Here is an 18,900-nt window from a genome sequence, read left to right on the forward strand (position 1 = left end):
CAGTTGGAAGTGACAGAAAAAAACGTACTTCTGTGATTATTATACATTGAACTTAGAAGAAAATTATGTATTCCTTGACGGGTATTTGCATATTAAAACGGATTTCTACTTATAGATGTATAATTGGTTGGCGATTACAATACTCTAAATCAGTGGTTCCCAACCTTTTATGTCTGGCGACCCATCTTCGGATGTTTTTTCATATTCGCGACCCATCCCTCACCCATGATAATACGCTATTCTGTACTCTGTACGTCACTCAGCTACTGTAAGAGCCACGCCGCGACCAAATAGATAACCAATCAATGAGGCGAGTAAGATAAATTGACACAAAAATAATCGACCATAATATGGTAAAATGACAATTGTAATTTCTAGGTTAGAAATTTGTTAACTACGTAAATATAAATATTTTATGTCATTGGTATATTCGGGCATTGTATACTGTATGGTGAAATTTGATATTATATTTATTTAATTTTACATAAAACTATTTTAAATATTAATATTCTGGCAAATATTTGTACAAATATTGATGTTTATATAAATATAAATGAATGGGTGATTGGAAAAAGGATAACATTCCAAAATTATGGCGAATTACAGTAAAGCGCGTGATACACACGCAAACTTTAAGTACGCGGTTTTAAAGATCGCGGTCGCCGTCGGTTTGACACACGGCAGACTTACTCATAATTGATTTTTTATAAGTGTGGTAAGCTGTCAATATCATGATGTGAAGTATAGCACTTGTTTTTGATCTATTTTAATTTAATACAAGGTAGGCATAAACAAACAAAATATCATAGATAAGATGGTAATATTTTCATCAGAAGGATAAAACAGCCTAAAAATAATTAGGTTTACTCAAAAACAAATAATCAAAAATAATTTACTATAGCTTAAAATAGTGTTTTACGGTTTTCTCAAAACTTATAAAATGTAACTTGTCTCCTTTCAACAATAAACGATTGAATTATTTCTAGGCAATTTGCTTAATTAGTGAAAATATAAGTGTAACTTTGAACGCAATAACATGATGTCTCGCGGCTCGTGGCAGTGATACACGTACGGGTTACGAGTAAGATTTCAAACTTGTTGGATCGACGGCGTACTTACTCGGCGGACTTAAAGTACGCGTAAACGACGACTTAAAGGTCGTCGAGCCATAAGTTCGCGTACTTACTCGCGTGTGTATCACCCCTTTTAGATACAAATATTCATAGAATGGCTATCTAACTTGGCAAAGTGAGATAGCCCTTGTACGAATATTTATATCTTCTATCTGCTGAGCTCCAAAACGATAAAATCGCCGGCCGCGTTCTAGCGGATTCGACGCAAAACAGTTTTTTTTTATTTCTAAAAATATGGTTGTCAGGAATGTTATCCTTTTTCCAATCACCCATTCAAATATTCTGACAACTGTCAGTGTCAGATCTAACTAAAATGTCATGTAATGATTTGCGACATTCTTAAAATCCTACCTGACGTCAAAATTAATGACGCACGAAAAAAAGGATTTGGGACGGAGTATACTATAAACCCTTTAACAACTTTGGCGGTTATATTATTTTCACACAATTCTTAAAATAATCTTTTGAAAACGATTTTCAGAGTGAATATCTCGAAACGTCAAATTTTTTAGTTTAAAATGTAATTTTAATTACAATCAATAACTGTGGCTTAATCCTCCATAAACACAATATTTAATTGAAAAGACCCATTAGCAACAATAGTGTGTGGAGAATAAGGTTCAACCAACAGCTATATCAGTATTACAAAAAAAAACACAACAGCAAATTATGCAAAAATACCGTGCTAGCAAGGTTATCTTATAAGAATGGATAACAGAACATCTAGCATAATGCTTGGTAGAACTATGGTGGGGCGTCGGCCATTGGGAAGACCAAAGACGAGCTAGTTAGGTGGAAATAAATATATAGATGCTAAAGAGACGTTGAGGGTTGATAATTGGAAGAGAGCACCTGAAGAAAGAGGTGCTCTAGGAGATCAGGGTTCGATTTGGCTTATAGCGTCATAGCAGAGGATAGATTTGGGTTGGTGAATGGTTCAGTAAAGATGATAAAAAAGTAATTTCAGAACATTATTAAAACTGTTAATATTTATGCAAATTTGGATATATTTCGATATAATATTTAATATAACACACTTAAATATAATCTTACCTGGTTCATGCTGGTAAAAGGAAATGGTCCAGCAAAGGCCTTATTACTACCCGAGACAGTATTAGGGGGTACTGTGTTGGCACCAACTTTGGGTACCACAGTATCAGGGGGGCACACCACATTGGGTGATTTGAATTGCACTTGAACGTTGTTGCTACTGACAGCAGTCGATGTAGCATTGGTCTGTAGAAAATTGCCCAGTTCTGACTCGTGGTTAGCTGAGCTATTGCTGCTGCCATCTAAAACAATGAGGAAAATTATATATTGGTTACATATAGCAAATGGCAATAGTGTGAAAAAGTTAAATCAATCATTTATCGTAGAAGACACGAAAAAAAGTTATTTAGCTAAAAGTTGGGGCACAGAGAGCATCATGATTTAAAAATATTTTCAAATATATTTAAGGGCCACCCGTATTGATAGGATGACACAAACTTACAGTAGGAAAAATGAAAGAATACCCATGAACGAACATATAAAACACGCTGTATTTTTCTGTCACCGTGTCATACAAAAAATTGGCCAGCGCAAGTACATGTATATATATATATATATATATATATATATATATATATATATATATATATATATATATATATATATATATATGAATTAAACGAAAAGATTTCTCTGATATACAGAAGAAATCTTTTCCGTAGCGGACGCGAAAATGTAAATTTCAAAGTCTTCATAAAAGACGATGAACGACAAAAGACACCTCTTTTTGTCACAGATTTGTCTACAAAGCCACGTTATTCGCTACACATTCTTCAATAACGGAGAAAAACCGTGATATGAAAGGAAACGGCGATTGCATTTTATTTCACTTCGACCACCACCGATATTCTACACGACGTGTTTCGAGCTCATGTCAAGCTCTCGTCAGGAACATCTAGGTGGATGGTCGAGGTGTAAGAAAATGCTTTTGGCCTTTCTGGTAATAATAAAATAACCAGACTTCAGTACACTTGGTACGACATCTATATGAATTAAACGAAAAGATTTCTTCTGTATATCAGAGAAATCTTTTCGTAATTCATATAGATGTCGTACCAAGTGTACTGAAGTCTGGTTATTTTATTATTACCAGAAAGGCCAAAAGCATTTTCTTACACCTCGACCATCCACCTAATGTTCCTGACGAGAGCTTGACATGAGCTCGAAACACGTCGTGTAGAATATCGGTGGTGGTCGAAGTGAAATAAAATGCAATCGCCGTTTCCTTTCATATATATATATATATATATATATATATATATATATATATATATATATATATATATATATATATATATATTGATACATGTATCCATGTGACTTCCAAAGTAGATTCTCGTAATACGTTGTTACTTCATATATACCGTTATGACTTCCGATTTCGGAAGTCACAACGTTTTGCCTATATTTTTACGAATTTGGCTACTAGATGGTATCAGAAGGCTTATATTAAAAATTTCGCTGGAAGTCATATCGTATCTAACATACTCATAAGATCAGATTTTAGTTCGACGGTATATCACCAGCGCTAGTGTCGCTCCCGTGCTACTATACAGGCCATATACACAACGCGTAGCGTCTTCCGTATACCACACCGCTCGGTGTGACTTCCGTTTTTTGGCAACCCTGTGTAACGGTTTCCAGACATTTATCTGTTGTAGATTCGCGGTCCTAATCGTACTTAGTGTTTTGTGTGCCTTTTGTTTTTAAACATGAATAATAGTAGATCTGCTTTACTTTTAAAGTTAGCCTTAAATGAAGGTACAATAAGTGATTATATATCTCTATAATTATATATTTTCTGTACTTATTTTAATCTATAATATTTACTTACCTATTTACTTATATAAATTCATTTTTCTCGTGTTTTTGCTTACTTCCTTTTTTACAATGAACTTCTAATTTAATCTACACTCACCGGCACGAAAAACGGGCACCCCAAAAAAATGGGTAATTTTTGATGTCTCGTATCTCCCAAACCTGTTGTCCGATTTAAGTAATTTTTTTTAATATGTTATAGCCTTATTCTTTAACAAAATAGCTATGATAATATTGTTGATAGACAGGTAAATTTTCATTGTATACCGGGTGTACCAATCAAACTGGGTTTTTTTTTCTCAATTTTCACAACACCCTGTGGAATATTCTAGCCTTTATAAAATATTTAAATCAAAGCCTAACTATAGCTCCAGGTTTTATTAACATTCTGTTTTTTTATTCATTCGCTTACGTTGGATAATAAAAAGTTAAGGACTTTAACAACTAGCCATGTTCTTTATCGATACAGGTGTTTCTAAATATAAGTGCGACAAACTTTAAGGGGTAATTTCTGCATGAAAAAATAATGATCGTTTGGCAAAAGAATTTTATATTTGCAAGCATTTGCGGACATAGCTTTATCAAGTAAACGATCATTATTTTTTCATGCAGAATTACCCCTTAAAGTTTGTCGCACTTATTTAGAAACACCATGTATTGATAAAGAACATGTTTAGTTGTTAAAGTCCCTAACTTTTTTATTATCCAACATAAGCGAATGAATAACAAACAGAACGTTAAGAAAACCTGGGGCTATAGTTGGGTTTTAATTTCAATATTGTATAAAGGCTAGAATATTCCACAGGGTGTTGTGAAAATTGAAAAAAAAAACCAGTTTGATTGGTACGCCCAGTATACAATGATAATTTACCTGTCTAGAAACAATGTTATTACAGCGATATAGTTAAAGAATAAGGCTATAGCACAGGGGTGGGCAAAAGCCGGCCCGCGGGCCGGGTCCGGCCCTTTCGCTTACTTTGTCCGGCCCGTTGAAAAACCCCGCAAGTACCTAATCTTTTTAATCCCTTTTATGTGATTTTGTTGAAATCAACAGTAATAGTTTGCATAGTGTTCACATAAATTATTAAATATATAAATAATAGAGAGTATTATAATTACGAACAGCCTTAGCTAACTATATTTTTAAAAACTGTTTAATTGTAACTATTTACTTTAAATTTCTTTTAAAATATAGGGAAATCCCCGGAGATTCATAATTGTTTATTCGGTATTAATAATCGTATTTAACTCTCAAGGTCTCAAGACAAGCACTCGGTGTTTGGGTATCTATTTCAACCATATCACTGACAGTTTATGATCTAAATACCTCAGCACTTTGGTCCCAATAATATGATTCTTTATTTATTAAATCTGAATTAAGTATGGTTGTTTGGAATACCTACTTCAGCATAAAATTCATTGTTACCGATTTTTGCCGAAGTTTTACAACTACTTCGAAAGACGTGTATAAGTTTATTTTGATTTAGCACTGGTCGTATTTCCTATTACTCCTCATATTTCTTTTGATACAGTGTGTGTTATTTTGCAAATATATAATAAATTGAAAAAGTGGAGGACATTTTGTAAGTAAAATTTGAAAACATTGTTTTTATTTTATTGTATTAAAATATTTATTTGTAAGCATTTGCAAAATGATACAATCTAAAAAAAGAAAAGTTGATTTGGAATGCAGAAATTTTAATGAAGCATGGACAGAAAAATACCTTTTTACGAACATTGGTAAGAAAGCAATTTGTTTAGTTTGCCATTAAACCATTGCTGTTTTCAAGGAATATAATTTAAAGAGGCATTTTACATCAAAACATCCAAAATATGCATCGTTTTCTTTAAAAGAACTTAAAAATGCTGCAGACATCTTAGCAAAAAACTTAAATAAACAACAAAATATTTTTAGCAAACAAAGTAACATCGAGAAATCTACCACACAAGCAAGTTATGTTATTGCACACAGAATTGCTAAGTTATGTAAACCTTTTTCTGAAGCAGAATTTGTTAAACAGTGCATGGTAGAAGTGTCAGAGATATGTTGTCCTGAAAAAAAACATATTTTTGAAAATTTAAGCCTGTCAAGGAGAACAATAGTACGACGGATCGAAAATATTTCAGGAAATTTACTCGACCAGCTAAAAACAATAATTGCTGATTTTACATATTGTTCTCTGGCGTTGGATGAGTCCTGCGATATTACTGACACAAGTCAATTATTAATATTTATTCGGGGCATTAACAAAAAATGTGAAATTCGCGAGGAACTTCTTAGTGTGCATCCAATGAAAGATACAACTACCGGTGAAGACTTCTTTAACGCTGTTGAAGAGTGTTTAGTTAAAGTAAATTTACCTTGGAACAAAATAGTAAGCATCACTACGGATGGCTGTCCTAGTTTAACAGGGAAAAATGTGGGCTTACTAAAACGAATCAGCGACAAAGTAAAACAGTTGCAGCCAGAACAAGACATATTATTTTTACACTGCATTATTCATCAAGAAGTGTTATGTAGAAAAGTTTTAAAATTGAATCACGTCGTTACTGTTGTGACAAAAGTTGTAAATTTTATCCGGGAACGTGCCTTAAATCATCGACAGTTTGTTGAATTTTTGAAAGAAATTGAAAGTGACTTTTACGAAATTCCTTACTACACTGAGGTGAGATGGCTTAGCATCGGTAAAGTTTTGGACAGATTTCAATATTTGCTTGATGAAATAGTATCCTTCTTGTCGATAAAAGAAAAACTACATGATTTTCCTGAATTGCAAAATGAGGCATGGCTAAACGATTTGTCGTTTTCTGTAGATATTGTAAAATATTTAAATGAACTTAATGTAAATTTACAAGGGAAAAACCAGTTCGCTTTCAATATGCACTCAAATGTCAAATCATTTATGATAAAACTAAACTTATTTGCTGAGAACTTTAATAAAAAAATATTAAACTATTAAATTTATTGAAAAATTCTGATTTTCTTGAATATAGTTCAGTAACACAAGACCTGCATACTGAATTCCAAAGAAGATTTCAAGATTTCAAAGCTATTGAAAAACCTTTGTCATTAATTAGTCAACCTTTCAATTTCGATGTGCAAGAAGCTCCTGTTGAAATTCAGCTAGAATTAATTGACTTACAGGCAAATAATTTATTAAAAGAAAATGTTCAATCAAACGAATTGTGCTTTGTACGGTGCTTTGAATACAGAACATTTTAAACATTTTTTAAACTATGTTCAAAAATACCTAGTTTTATTTGGTTCGACATATATTTGTGAAAGAACTTTTTCGTTGATGGTTTCCACGAAAAATAAATATCGATCACAAATTACTGACGAAAATCTACACTCGGTATTAAGGATTGCTACAAGTGATTTGGATCCCAATTTTGAAGAAATAATATCACATGAACATTCGCGATTTCACGTTTCGCATTAACTATTATAGAAGTTATACTTATAATGAGTATTCTATTAATTTTAACGTTTAATGTTTGTCTTTTTTTATAATTTTATTTAATATTAGGTATATTTACAAAATATGTATCAATATAAATTAATTTGTATCGTTAAAATATAAATATATAAGAAAATAAAATCTTTCAATAACTGATTTATTTAATTACCATTAATTTATTATTATTCTTCTAACGCCGACTCCACTAATGATGGTTGGCTAAAACACCATTGCAAATTCGTCTCTATTTTCTGCTTTTCTTAAAAGCGTCTGTGTGTTTAACCCGGTCCAGTCTCAAATGTTTTCAGTCAGAATATTTGTCGTCTACCAGGACCCCTTTTTCCTTCGAACAACTCGTACATATCATTTCTGAGCATGTGCCGTAAATATGCTGTCTGTCTCCTTTTAATGGAGGTCAAAAGTTCTCTGTCTCTTTCCATTTCGTGCAACATCATTTTGTTCGTATATGATCGGTCCATGGTATTTTCTAAATTCTCCCAAAAAGCCACATCTCAAAAGCTTCCGGCTTTCTCATTAAGTCAGCATTAACAATCCAAGCTTCGGCACCATAAAAAAGAATAGAGTGGATATACAACATTTTATCAACTAATATCAGATTTGCAGATTGAGTCTTTGGTGACTCAGAAATGTCCTCATCTTCAAAAAGTCTACCCTCAATTGCTCTATTCTTGATCGAATTTATGATTTCGAATTTAAATCTTCCGTAATCCAGACTCCTAAGTAAGTATTTCATTTTGTCCACTTGCTCAATATCTTCATTTTTTATCTGGTTCTTTTTCTGGATCTTCTTATGATTTAATATAATGACCATTTTTTTTTCAATTACGTGACATATTTTACTGGGCACAAGTTTTTCGCATGTATTCCCAAGTAGGACAATTTATTATTACCATTTTCTAATTATTAACAGTCAAATTTCTTTGTCCAAATGCTTTAAAATAATACTTATAGTATTTATTTCTTGGGCAGGGAATAAACTACACCAAAAAATTCGCGTGGGCACAGCGTACATATCCGGTATAGTCCTCCGGCCCGAGAGACATTTTGAAACTTTCATTTTGGCCCGCGCTTAAAAGTAATTGCCCACCCCTGATCTAAGCGGTTTTTTAAAATTTATGGGTTTTGCAATATTTTACCGTCAGCGAACGGACTAATAGTAGAGGATCCGATATAAGGCCGATCTGCATCGATCTATTTAATGGATAACGTGTGCGTGAAGTAACAATGTATTTTAAACGGGATTTACTTTTTCGCACTGTTTTTGACACACTTTCATATAATCAAATATCCTTAACTTTCGCGTTGTCATGGTGATGACATAATGAGCAATAAATTACAAAAAAAAATTTGACAGTTTTGTGGTTTGAAAGAAATTAGAATGTTTAAATAAGTTCTAAAAATTGTAGAATAGGAATGAATTCCAGTGATGAAGAGTTACAGTTTTTTTATTTGTTTATCGTAGATAAAATATTGTATGAATCTGTGCGTGAAGTACTTTTTGCGAACTTAAGCGATGTATAGCACTCGCTCCGTTGTCGCTTGTGCTCTAAACATCACGTGCATTCGTAAAAAGCATACTTCACGAACTGTTTCATAAATAACTATTTTCATATATTAAAAAAAATGTTTCGACCCGGGTAGATATTATTCCAGATTTCAGCACAGTGTTAGACGGTTGGGGCATATATGGAGAGCAGGTAGCGTAACAACTATAAACTCAATTTTACAATGGAAACCCGGAGTTAGAAGGAGACGCGGAGGAACTAGAATAAATGGTTACAGGAAGTAAAGGAAAATTTATATAGGGCAGGAATTAGAGACTAGCAGAAAAAGACAGAGGATAGAAAGAACTGGAGAAGCACAGTCAATAGTATCGAGTAGCAGACTGGGACTAATCTGCTCTAAAAAGATGGATCTAGATAGCTTTTTAGCAGCTCAACCCCACCTGGTGTATTTAGCCATTTAATTTTCTTATTACACATTATTATTGGTACATCAAAAATTAAAAGGACGGTGCCTGTAATAAAATCTAAAATTCAAAATTTAATCAAGAAAAATAATAAATATTAAAATTTCCTATAAGTTCAAATTTATTTATTAAAATTTTTGATATAATTTTCATAAATAAATTACTTACTAATAACGCTTTTTTAATTAATTCCAAAAAATCCATTTTGCAGCAATAATAAAATATTAGTATTTGTAAAATAAATATCAATCATATCATAAATAATACAGGTTTACAAAAAAAACTAAATTTCGGACTATATATATATATATATATATATATATATATATATATATATATATATATATATATATATATATATATATATATATATTGATGCACGTTAAGTTGTGACTTCCGGTATACAGAAGAGGCTGTCCGACTTCCACCTTTTCTACTAGGAATTATTTTTTAACAATTGTGTATTTGGTAAAAGGGGGGCTTATAAAATGGGTCTACCTATTGAGGGGAAAGGATTTACCAAAATAAATTTTGTATATATATACGTATATACCGAAGCGTACAGCATACGTTATGGCTTCCATATATAGGGTAGTTCAAGGTGCGTTGTCACTTCCAGCGGTGTTGTCATATTTTGGAAGTCACAACGACTCGTCTGCTGATTTACCTCTTACTTTAAGCGTAATGTGTGATCTTTTGAAACTTTTACTGTGAATACAGTTGTGAATGCAGTTCTATGTTTTAAAGTTGTCTATTTAAATTAAAAGATTGATATTCTTTTGATTAAACAGGTTTACAAAAAAAATACATTTCGGAATATTTGACGAAACCATATGACTAGGGGGTTTTTGGGGTCGCTGGTCACGAATCCGGGGTCCGCTGACCTCTATCACGTCAGGTAATGGTAATCTCAAGGTCAAATCAAGATAAACCGACAGTCGCTCTGAAAAAGTATATTAGGGGGTTTTTGTGGTCGCTGATGACGAATTTGTGTCCGCTGACCTCTATCACGTCTAGCTCAAGGTCATTTCGAGGTCAAATGAAGATAAATGGACACGATCGCTCTGAAAAAGTATATTAGGGGGTTTTTGGGGTCGCTGATCACAAAACTGGGGTCCGTTGAGCTCAACCGCGACAGGTAAAGGTCATTTCAAGGTCAAATCAGTTTTGTGGACTTGTCCTGATTTGGCCTTGAAATGACCATTACCTTACGTGGTAGAGCTCAACGGACCGCAGTTTTCATGATCAGTGACTCCAAAACCCCTATATTTTCAGAGCGATTGTGTCGATTTATGTTGATTTGACCTTGAACTAGACGTGATAGAGGTCAGCGGACTAATGATTCGTCATCAGCGACACCAAAAACGCCCTAATATACTTTCTCAGAGCGACTGTCGATTTATCTTGATTTGACCTTGAAATGACCTTTACCTGGCGTGAAAGAGGTGAGCGGACCCCGGATTCGTGATCAGCCACCCCAAAAACCCCCTTGTTACATGGTTTCGTCAAATAGTCCGAAATTTAGTTTTTTTTTGTAAACCTGTATTATTTATGATATGATTGATATTTATTTTACAAATACTAATATTTTATTATTGCTGCAAAATGGATTTTTTGGAATTAATTAAAAAAGTGTTATTAGTAAGTAATTTATTTATGAAAATTATATCAAAAATTTTAATAAATAAATTTGAACTTATAGGAAATTTTAATATTTATTATTTTTCTTGATTAAATTTTGAATTTTAGATTTTATTACAGGCACCGTCCTTTAAATTTTTGATGTACCAATAATAATGTGCAATAAGAAAATTAAATGGCTAAATACACCAGGTGGGGTTGAGCTGCTAAAAAGCTATATAGATCCATCTTTTTAGAGCAGATTAGTCCCAGTCTGCTACTCGATACTATTGACTGTGCTTCTCCAGTTCTTTCTATCCTCTGTCTTTTTCTGCTAGTCTCTAATTCCTGCCCTATATAAATTTTCCTTTACTTCCTGTAACCATTTATTCTAGTTCCTCCGCGTCTCCTTCTAACTCCGGGTTTCCATTGTAAAATTGAGTTTATAGTTGTTACGCTACCTGCTCTCCATATATGCCCCAACCATCTAACACTGTGCTGAAATCTGAAAATCTGGAATAATATCTACCCGGGTCGAAACATTTTTTTTAATATATGAAAATAGTTATTTATGAAACAGTTCGTGAAGTATGCTTTTTACGAATGCACGTGATGTTTAGAGCACAAGCGACAACAGAGCGAGTGCTATACATCGCTTAAGTTCGCAAAAAGTACTTCACGCACAGTTTCATACAATATTTTATCTACGATAAACAAATAAAAAAACTGTAACTCTTCATCACTGGAATTCATTCCTATTCTACAATTTTTAGAACTTATTTAAACATTCTAATTTCTTTCAAACCACAAAACTGTCAAATTTTTTTTTGTAATTTATTGCTCATTATGTCATCACCATGACAACGCGAAAGTTAAGGATATTTGATTATATGAAAGTGTGTCAAAAACAGTGCGAAAAAGTAAATCCCGTTTAAAATACATTGTTACTTCACGCACACGTTATCCATTAAATAAATCGATGCAGATCGGCCTTATATCGGATCCTCTACTATTAGTCCGTTCGCTGACGGTAAAATATTGCAAAACCCATAAATTTTAAAAAACCGCTTAGATCAGGGGTGGGCAATTACTTTTAAGCGCGGGCCAAAATGAAAGTTTCAAAATGTCTCTCTAGCCGGAGGACTATACCGGATATGTACGCTGTGCCCACGCGAATTTTTTTGGTGTAGTTTATTCCCTGCCCAAGAAATAAATACTATAAGTATTATTTTAAAGCATTTGGACAAAGAAATTTGACTGTTAATAATTAGAAAATGGTAATAATAAATTGTCCTACTTGGGAATACATGCGAAAAACTTGTGCCCAGTAAAATATGTCACGTAATTGAAAAAAAAAATGGTCATTATATTAAATCATAAGAAGATCCAGAAAAAGAACCAGATAAAAAATGAAGATATTGAGCAAGTGGACAAAATGAAATACTTACTTAGGAGTCTGGATTACGGAAGATTTAAATTCGAAATCATAAATTCGATCAAGAATAGAGCAATTGAGGGTAGACTTTTTGAAGATGAGGACATTTCTGAGTCACCAAAGACTCAATCTGCAAATCTGATATTAGTTGATAAAATGTTGTATATCCACTCTATTCTTTTTTATGGTGCCGAAGCTTGGATTGTTAATGCTGACTTAATGAGAAAGCCGGAAGCTTTTGAGATGTGGCTTTTTGGGAGAATTTAGAAAATACCATGGACCGATCATATACGAACAAAATGATGTTGCACGAAATGGAAAGAGACAGAGAACTTTTGACCTCCATTAAAAGGAGACAGACAGCATATTTACGGCACATGCTCAGAAATGATATGTACGAGTTGTTCGAAGGAAAAAGGGGTCCTGGTAGACGACAAATATTCTGACTGAAAACATTTGAGACTGGACCGGGTTAAACACACAGACGCTTTTAAGAAAAGCAGAAAATAGAGACGAATTTGCAATGGTGTTTTAGCCAACCTTCATTAGTGGAGTCGGCGTTAGAAGAATAATAATAAATTAATGGTAATTAAATAAATCAGTTATTGAAAGATTTTATTTTCTTATTTATTTATATTTTAACGATACAAATTAATTTATATTGATACATATTTTGTAAATATACCTAATATTAAATAAAATTATAAAAAAAAGACAAACATTAAACGTTAAAATTAATAGAATACTCATTATAAGTATAACTTCTATAATAGTTAATGCGAAACGTGAAATCGCGAATGTTCATGTGATATTATTTCTTCAAAATTGGGATCCAAATCACTTGTAGCAATCCTTAATACCGAGTGTAGATTTTCGTCAGTAATTTGTGATCGATATTTATTTTTCGTGGAAACCATCAACGAAAAAGTTCTTTCACAAATATATGTCGAACCAAATAAAACTAGGTATTTTTGAACATAGTTTAAAAAATGTTTAAAATGTTCTGTATTCAAAGCACCGTAGAAAGCACTCAATTCGTTTGATTGAACATTTTCTTTTAATAAATTATTTGCCTGTAAGTCAATTAATTCTAGCTGAATTTCAACAGGAGCTTCTTGCACATCGAAATTGAAAGGTTGACTAATTAATGACAAAGGTTTTTCAATAGCTTTGAAATCTTGAAATCTTCTTTGGAATTCAGTATGCAGGTCTTGTGTTACTGAACTATATTCAAGAAAATCAGAATTTTTCAATAAATTTAATAGTTTAATATTTTTTTATTAAAGTTCTCAGCAAATAAGTTTAGTTTTATCATAAATGATTTGACATTTGAGTGCATATTGAAAGCGAACTGGTTTTTCCCTTGTAAATTTACATTAAGTTCATTTAAATATTTTACAATATCTACAGAAAACGACAAATCGTTTAGCCATGCCTCATTTTGCAATTCAGGAAAATCATGTAGTTTTTCTTTTATCGACAAGAAGGATACTATTTCATCAAGCAAATATTGAAATCTGTCCAAAACTTTACCGATGCTAAGCCATCTCACCTCAGTGTAGTAAGGAATTTCGTAAAAGTCACTTTCAATTTCTTTCAAAAATTCAACAAACTGTCGATGATTTAAGGCACGTTCCCGGATAAAATTTACAACTTTTGTCACAACAGTAACGACGTGATTCAATTTTAAAACTTTTCTACATAACACTTCTTGATGAATAATGCAGTGTAAAAATAATATGTCTTGTTCTGGCTGCAACTGTTTTACTTTGTCGCTGATTCGTTTTAGTAAGCCCACATTTTTCCCTGTTGAACTAGGACAGCCATCCGTAGTAGTGATGCTTACTATTTTGTTCCAAGGTAAATTTACTTTAACTAAACACTCTTCAACAGCGTTAAAGAAGTCTTCACCGGTAGTTGTATCTTTCATTGGATGCACACTAAGAAGTTCCTCGCGAATTTCACATTTTTTGTTAATGCCCCGAATAAATATTAATAATTGACTTGTGTCAGTAATATCGCAGGACTCATCCAACGCCAGAGAACAATATGTAAAATCAGCAATTATTGTTTTTAGCTGGTCGAGTAAATTTCCTGAAATATTTTCGATCCGTCGTACTATTGTTCTCCTTGACAGGCTTAAATTTTCAAAAATATGTTTTTTTTTTCAGGACAACATATCTCCGACACTTCTACCATGCACTGTTTAACAAATTCTGCTTCAGAAAAAGGTTTACATAACTTAGCAATTTTGTGTGCAATAACATAACTTGCTTGTGTGGTAGATTTCTCGATGTTACTTTGTTTGCTAAAAATATTTTGTTGTTTATTTAAGTTTTTTGCTAAGTTGTCTGCAGCATTTTTAAGTTCTTCTAAAGAAAACGATGCATATTTTGGATGTTTTGATGTAAAATGCCTCTTTAAATTATATTCCTTGAAAACAGCAATGGTTTAATGGCAAACTAAACAAATTGCTTTCTTACCAATGTTCGTAAAAAGGTATTTTTCCGCAAATCGCCAGGAAATTTTGACATTCCTGTCAAAATTTCTTGAAGAAACAGTCAGGACTTCCTTACTGTAAGGAAATGTCATTTCCTTACTGTAAGGAAATGATATTTCCGTACAGTTGTTAGTGTTTTACATAAATGATAGAAAAGTTTGACAATTCAACCTCAATACGTTTCCATAGTAACCCAAGTAATTTTATTAGGAATTTCAAAGCACCATTTATTTGGGAATAAAATTATCGCGTTTTTTTTTTAAATCAATCAATATCTGTCGAATTTTAAACGATTTGCGGAAAAATAGTATGTTTACCTCGTAGGAAAAGCCACATTCCTGGACTCTGTGTTGCTAAGTCTCGGCTTGCGCCTCGACTTAGCAATCTTCACAGTCGTCCAGGAATGTTAAGCTTTTCCTACCCGGTAAACAATGTACTATTTCTGTCCATGCTTCATTAAAATTTCTGCATTCCAAATCAACTTTTCTTTTTTTAGATTGTATCATTTTGCAAATGCTTACAAATAAATATTTTAATACAATAAAATAAAAACAATGTTTTCAAATTTTACTTACAAAATGTCCTCCACTTTTTCAATTTATTATATATTTGCAAAATAACACACAATGTATCAAAAGAAATATGAGGAGTAATAGGAAATACGACCAGTGCTAAATCAAAATAAACTTATACGCGTCTTTCGAAGTAGTTGTAAAACTTCGGCAAAAATCGGTAACAATGAATTTTATGCTGAAGTAGGTATTCCAAACAACCATACTTAATTCAGATTTAATAAATAAAGAATCATATTATTGGGACCAAAGTGCTGAGGTATTTAGATCATAAACTGTCAGTGATATAGTTGAAATAGATACCCAAACACCGAGTGCTTGTCTTGAGACCTTGAGAGTTAAATACGATTATTAATACCGAATAAACAATTATGAATCTCCGGGGATTTCCCTATATTTTAAAAGAAATTTAAAGTAAATAGTTACAATTAAACAGTTTTTAAAAATATAGTTAGCTAAGGCTGTTCGTAATTATAATACTCTGTATTATTTATATATTTAATAATTTATGTGAACACTATGCAAACTATTACTGTTGATTTCAACAAAATCACATAAAAGGGATTAAAAAGATTAGGTACTTGCGGGGTTTTTCAACGGGCCGGACAAAGTAAGCGAAATGGCCGGACCCGGCCCGCGGGGCGGCTTTTGCCCACCCCTGTGCTATAGCCTTATTCTTTAACTATATCGCTGTAATAACATTGTTTCTAGACAGGTAAATTATCATTGTATACTGGGCGTACCAATCAAACTGTTTTTTTTTTCAATTTTCACAACACCCTGTGGAATATTCTAGCCTTTATACAATATTGAAATTAAAACCCAACTATAGCCCCAGGTTTTCTTAACCTTCTGTTTGTTATTCATTCGCTTATGTTGGATAATAAAAAAGTTAGGGACTTTAACAACTAAACATGTTCTTTATCAATACATGGTGTTTCTAAATAAGTGCGACAAACTTTAAGGGGTAATTCTGCATGAAAAAATAATGATCGTTTACTTGATAAAGCTATGTCCGCAAATGCTTGCAAATATAAAATTCTTTTGCCAAACGATCATTATTTTTTCATGCAGAAATTACCCCTTAAAGTTTGTCGCACTTATATTTAGAAACACCTGTATCGATAAAGAACATTGCTAGTTGTTAAAGTCCTTAACTTTTTATTATCCAACGTAAGCGAATGAATAAAAAAACAGAATGTTAATAAAACCTGGAGCTATAGTTAGGCTTTGATTTAAATATTTTATAAAGGCTAGAATATTCCACAGGGTGTTGTGAAAATTGAGAAAAAAATCCCAGTTTGATTGGTACACCCGGTATACAATGAAAATTTACCTGTCTATCAACAATATTATCATAGCTATTTTGTTAAAGAATAAGGCTATAACATATTAAAAAAAATTACTTAAATCGGACAACAGGTTTGGGAGATACGAGACATCAAAAATTACCCATTTTTTTGGGGTGCCCGTTTTTCGTGCCGGTGAGTGTAGATTAAATTAGAAGTTCATTGTAAAAAAGGAAGTAAACAAAAACACGAGAAAAATGAATTTATATAAGTAAATAGGTAAGTAAATATTATAGATTAAAATAAGTAGGTACAGAAAATATATAATTATAGAGATATATAATCACTTATTGTACCTTCATTTAAGGCTAACTTTAAAAGTAAAGCAGATCTGCTATTATTCATGTTTAAAAACAAAAGGCACACAAAACACTAAGTACGATTAGGACCGCGAATCTACAACAGATAAATGTCTGGAACCCGATACACAGGGTTGCCAAAAAACGGAAGTCACACCGAGCGGTGTGGAATACGGAAGACGCTACGCGTTGTGTACATAGCCTGTATAGTAGCACGGGAGCGACACTAGCGCTGGTGATATACCGTCGAACTAAAATCTGATCTTATGAGTATGTTAGATACGATATGACTTCCAGCGAAATTTTTAATATAAGCCTTCTGATACCATCTAGTAGCCAAACTCGTAAAAATATAGGCAAAACGTTGTGACTTCCGAAATCGGAAGTCATAACGGTATATATGAAGTAACAACGTATTACGAGAATCTACTTTGGAAGTCACATGGATACATGTATCAATATATATATATATATATATATATATATATATATATATATATATTCTATAACACTATAAAACAGTGTTGAAATTATCGGGAATTGCGGTCAATATAAGCCACAGACCGCAATTCCCGATAATTTCAACACTGTTTTATAGTGTATATCAGAGAAATCTTTTCGTTTAATTCATATAGATGTCGTACCAAGTGTACTGAAGTCTGGTTATTTTATTATTACCAGAAAGGCCAAAAGCATTTTCTTACACCTCGACCATCCACCTAGATGTTCCTGACGAGAGCTTGACATGAGCTCGAAACACGTCGTGTAGAATATCGGTGGTGGTCGAAGTGAAATAAAATGCAATCGCCGTTTCCTTTCATATATATATATATATATATATATATATATATATATATATATATATATATAAAAAGAATAATTTTGGGGAATGCAGTCAATGTGTTTTGGGCTGATTAGAAGTGAAACACTTTGAACTTTTGTCGAGCTTTCGGACAATTTATTTCCTTTATCAAGACAATCTAAAAATACAAATGTTTAAATTTAGATGAAAACTAGAAAAATAAAAACTTACTGCTCGTGGTTTACAAAATAACTAACATAATTATAAAAAACATAAAAATTCTTTCTAAAAAATATAAATTGTAAACGTAAATTAATTTTGAAATATGTCAAAAAGACATTAATCAAATGTAGTTAGACTACTTTAATAACTCGATAGATTGGGAAAGAAGTTAGTTAACAGTGTATAAAATAATGATATAAAGATGTAAGTAAATTTGAAGTTATAATTATTAGTAAAAAAAAACTGATAGTAATGTAAAACAAGTTGATTTAGAATGTTATAAATATTTTTCTTTTGATACTATTTAGTGAAATTTTAAAAATTAATAAGACCAAATTGTTTATAAAATGCATAAATTAGTAATATCAGATCTCAAAATTAAAGTCAAAGTTAGTAAAAATTACAGTCAAAGTTAGTTAGTCAAAGCCAAAATGTTATTATAAATAATGCTTAGATTATTGATATCAGATCTCTTATTAATACAATTTGATTTTTTTATCCAAACCATTTCTTTAAATTCTCTTTTACGTAAATTTACTTCTCTTTCCAAAATTGTTGCTTCTTGAAAAATGAAAACATGTTTTCATTTTTCAAGAAGCAACAATTTTGGAAAGAGAAGTAAATTTACGTAAAAGAGAATTTAAAGAAA

General features: G+C 32.1%; 1 protein-coding gene across 10 annotated transcripts in view; it reads right to left on the reverse strand.

Annotated features, from left to right (window-relative positions):
- LOC114343065 (uncharacterized) overlaps nucleotides 1-18,900 on the reverse strand; it is a 618,263-nt gene that overhangs the window by 395,508 nt on the left and 203,855 nt on the right. For all 10 annotated transcript variants that reach the window (XM_050651573.1, XM_050651571.1, XM_050651566.1 and 7 more), the window contains one exon: nucleotides 2,187-2,425. In XM_050651573.1, the coding sequence (XP_050507530.1) occupies nucleotides 2,187-2,425 (239 nt within the window). The remainder of the gene's footprint in view (nucleotides 1-2,186; nucleotides 2,426-18,900) is intronic.

Source organism: Diabrotica virgifera, chromosome 5 (assembly GCF_917563875.1).
Source record: "Diabrotica virgifera virgifera chromosome 5, PGI_DIABVI_V3a".
NCBI classification, from domain to species: domain Eukaryota; kingdom Metazoa; phylum Arthropoda; class Insecta; order Coleoptera; family Chrysomelidae; genus Diabrotica; species Diabrotica virgifera.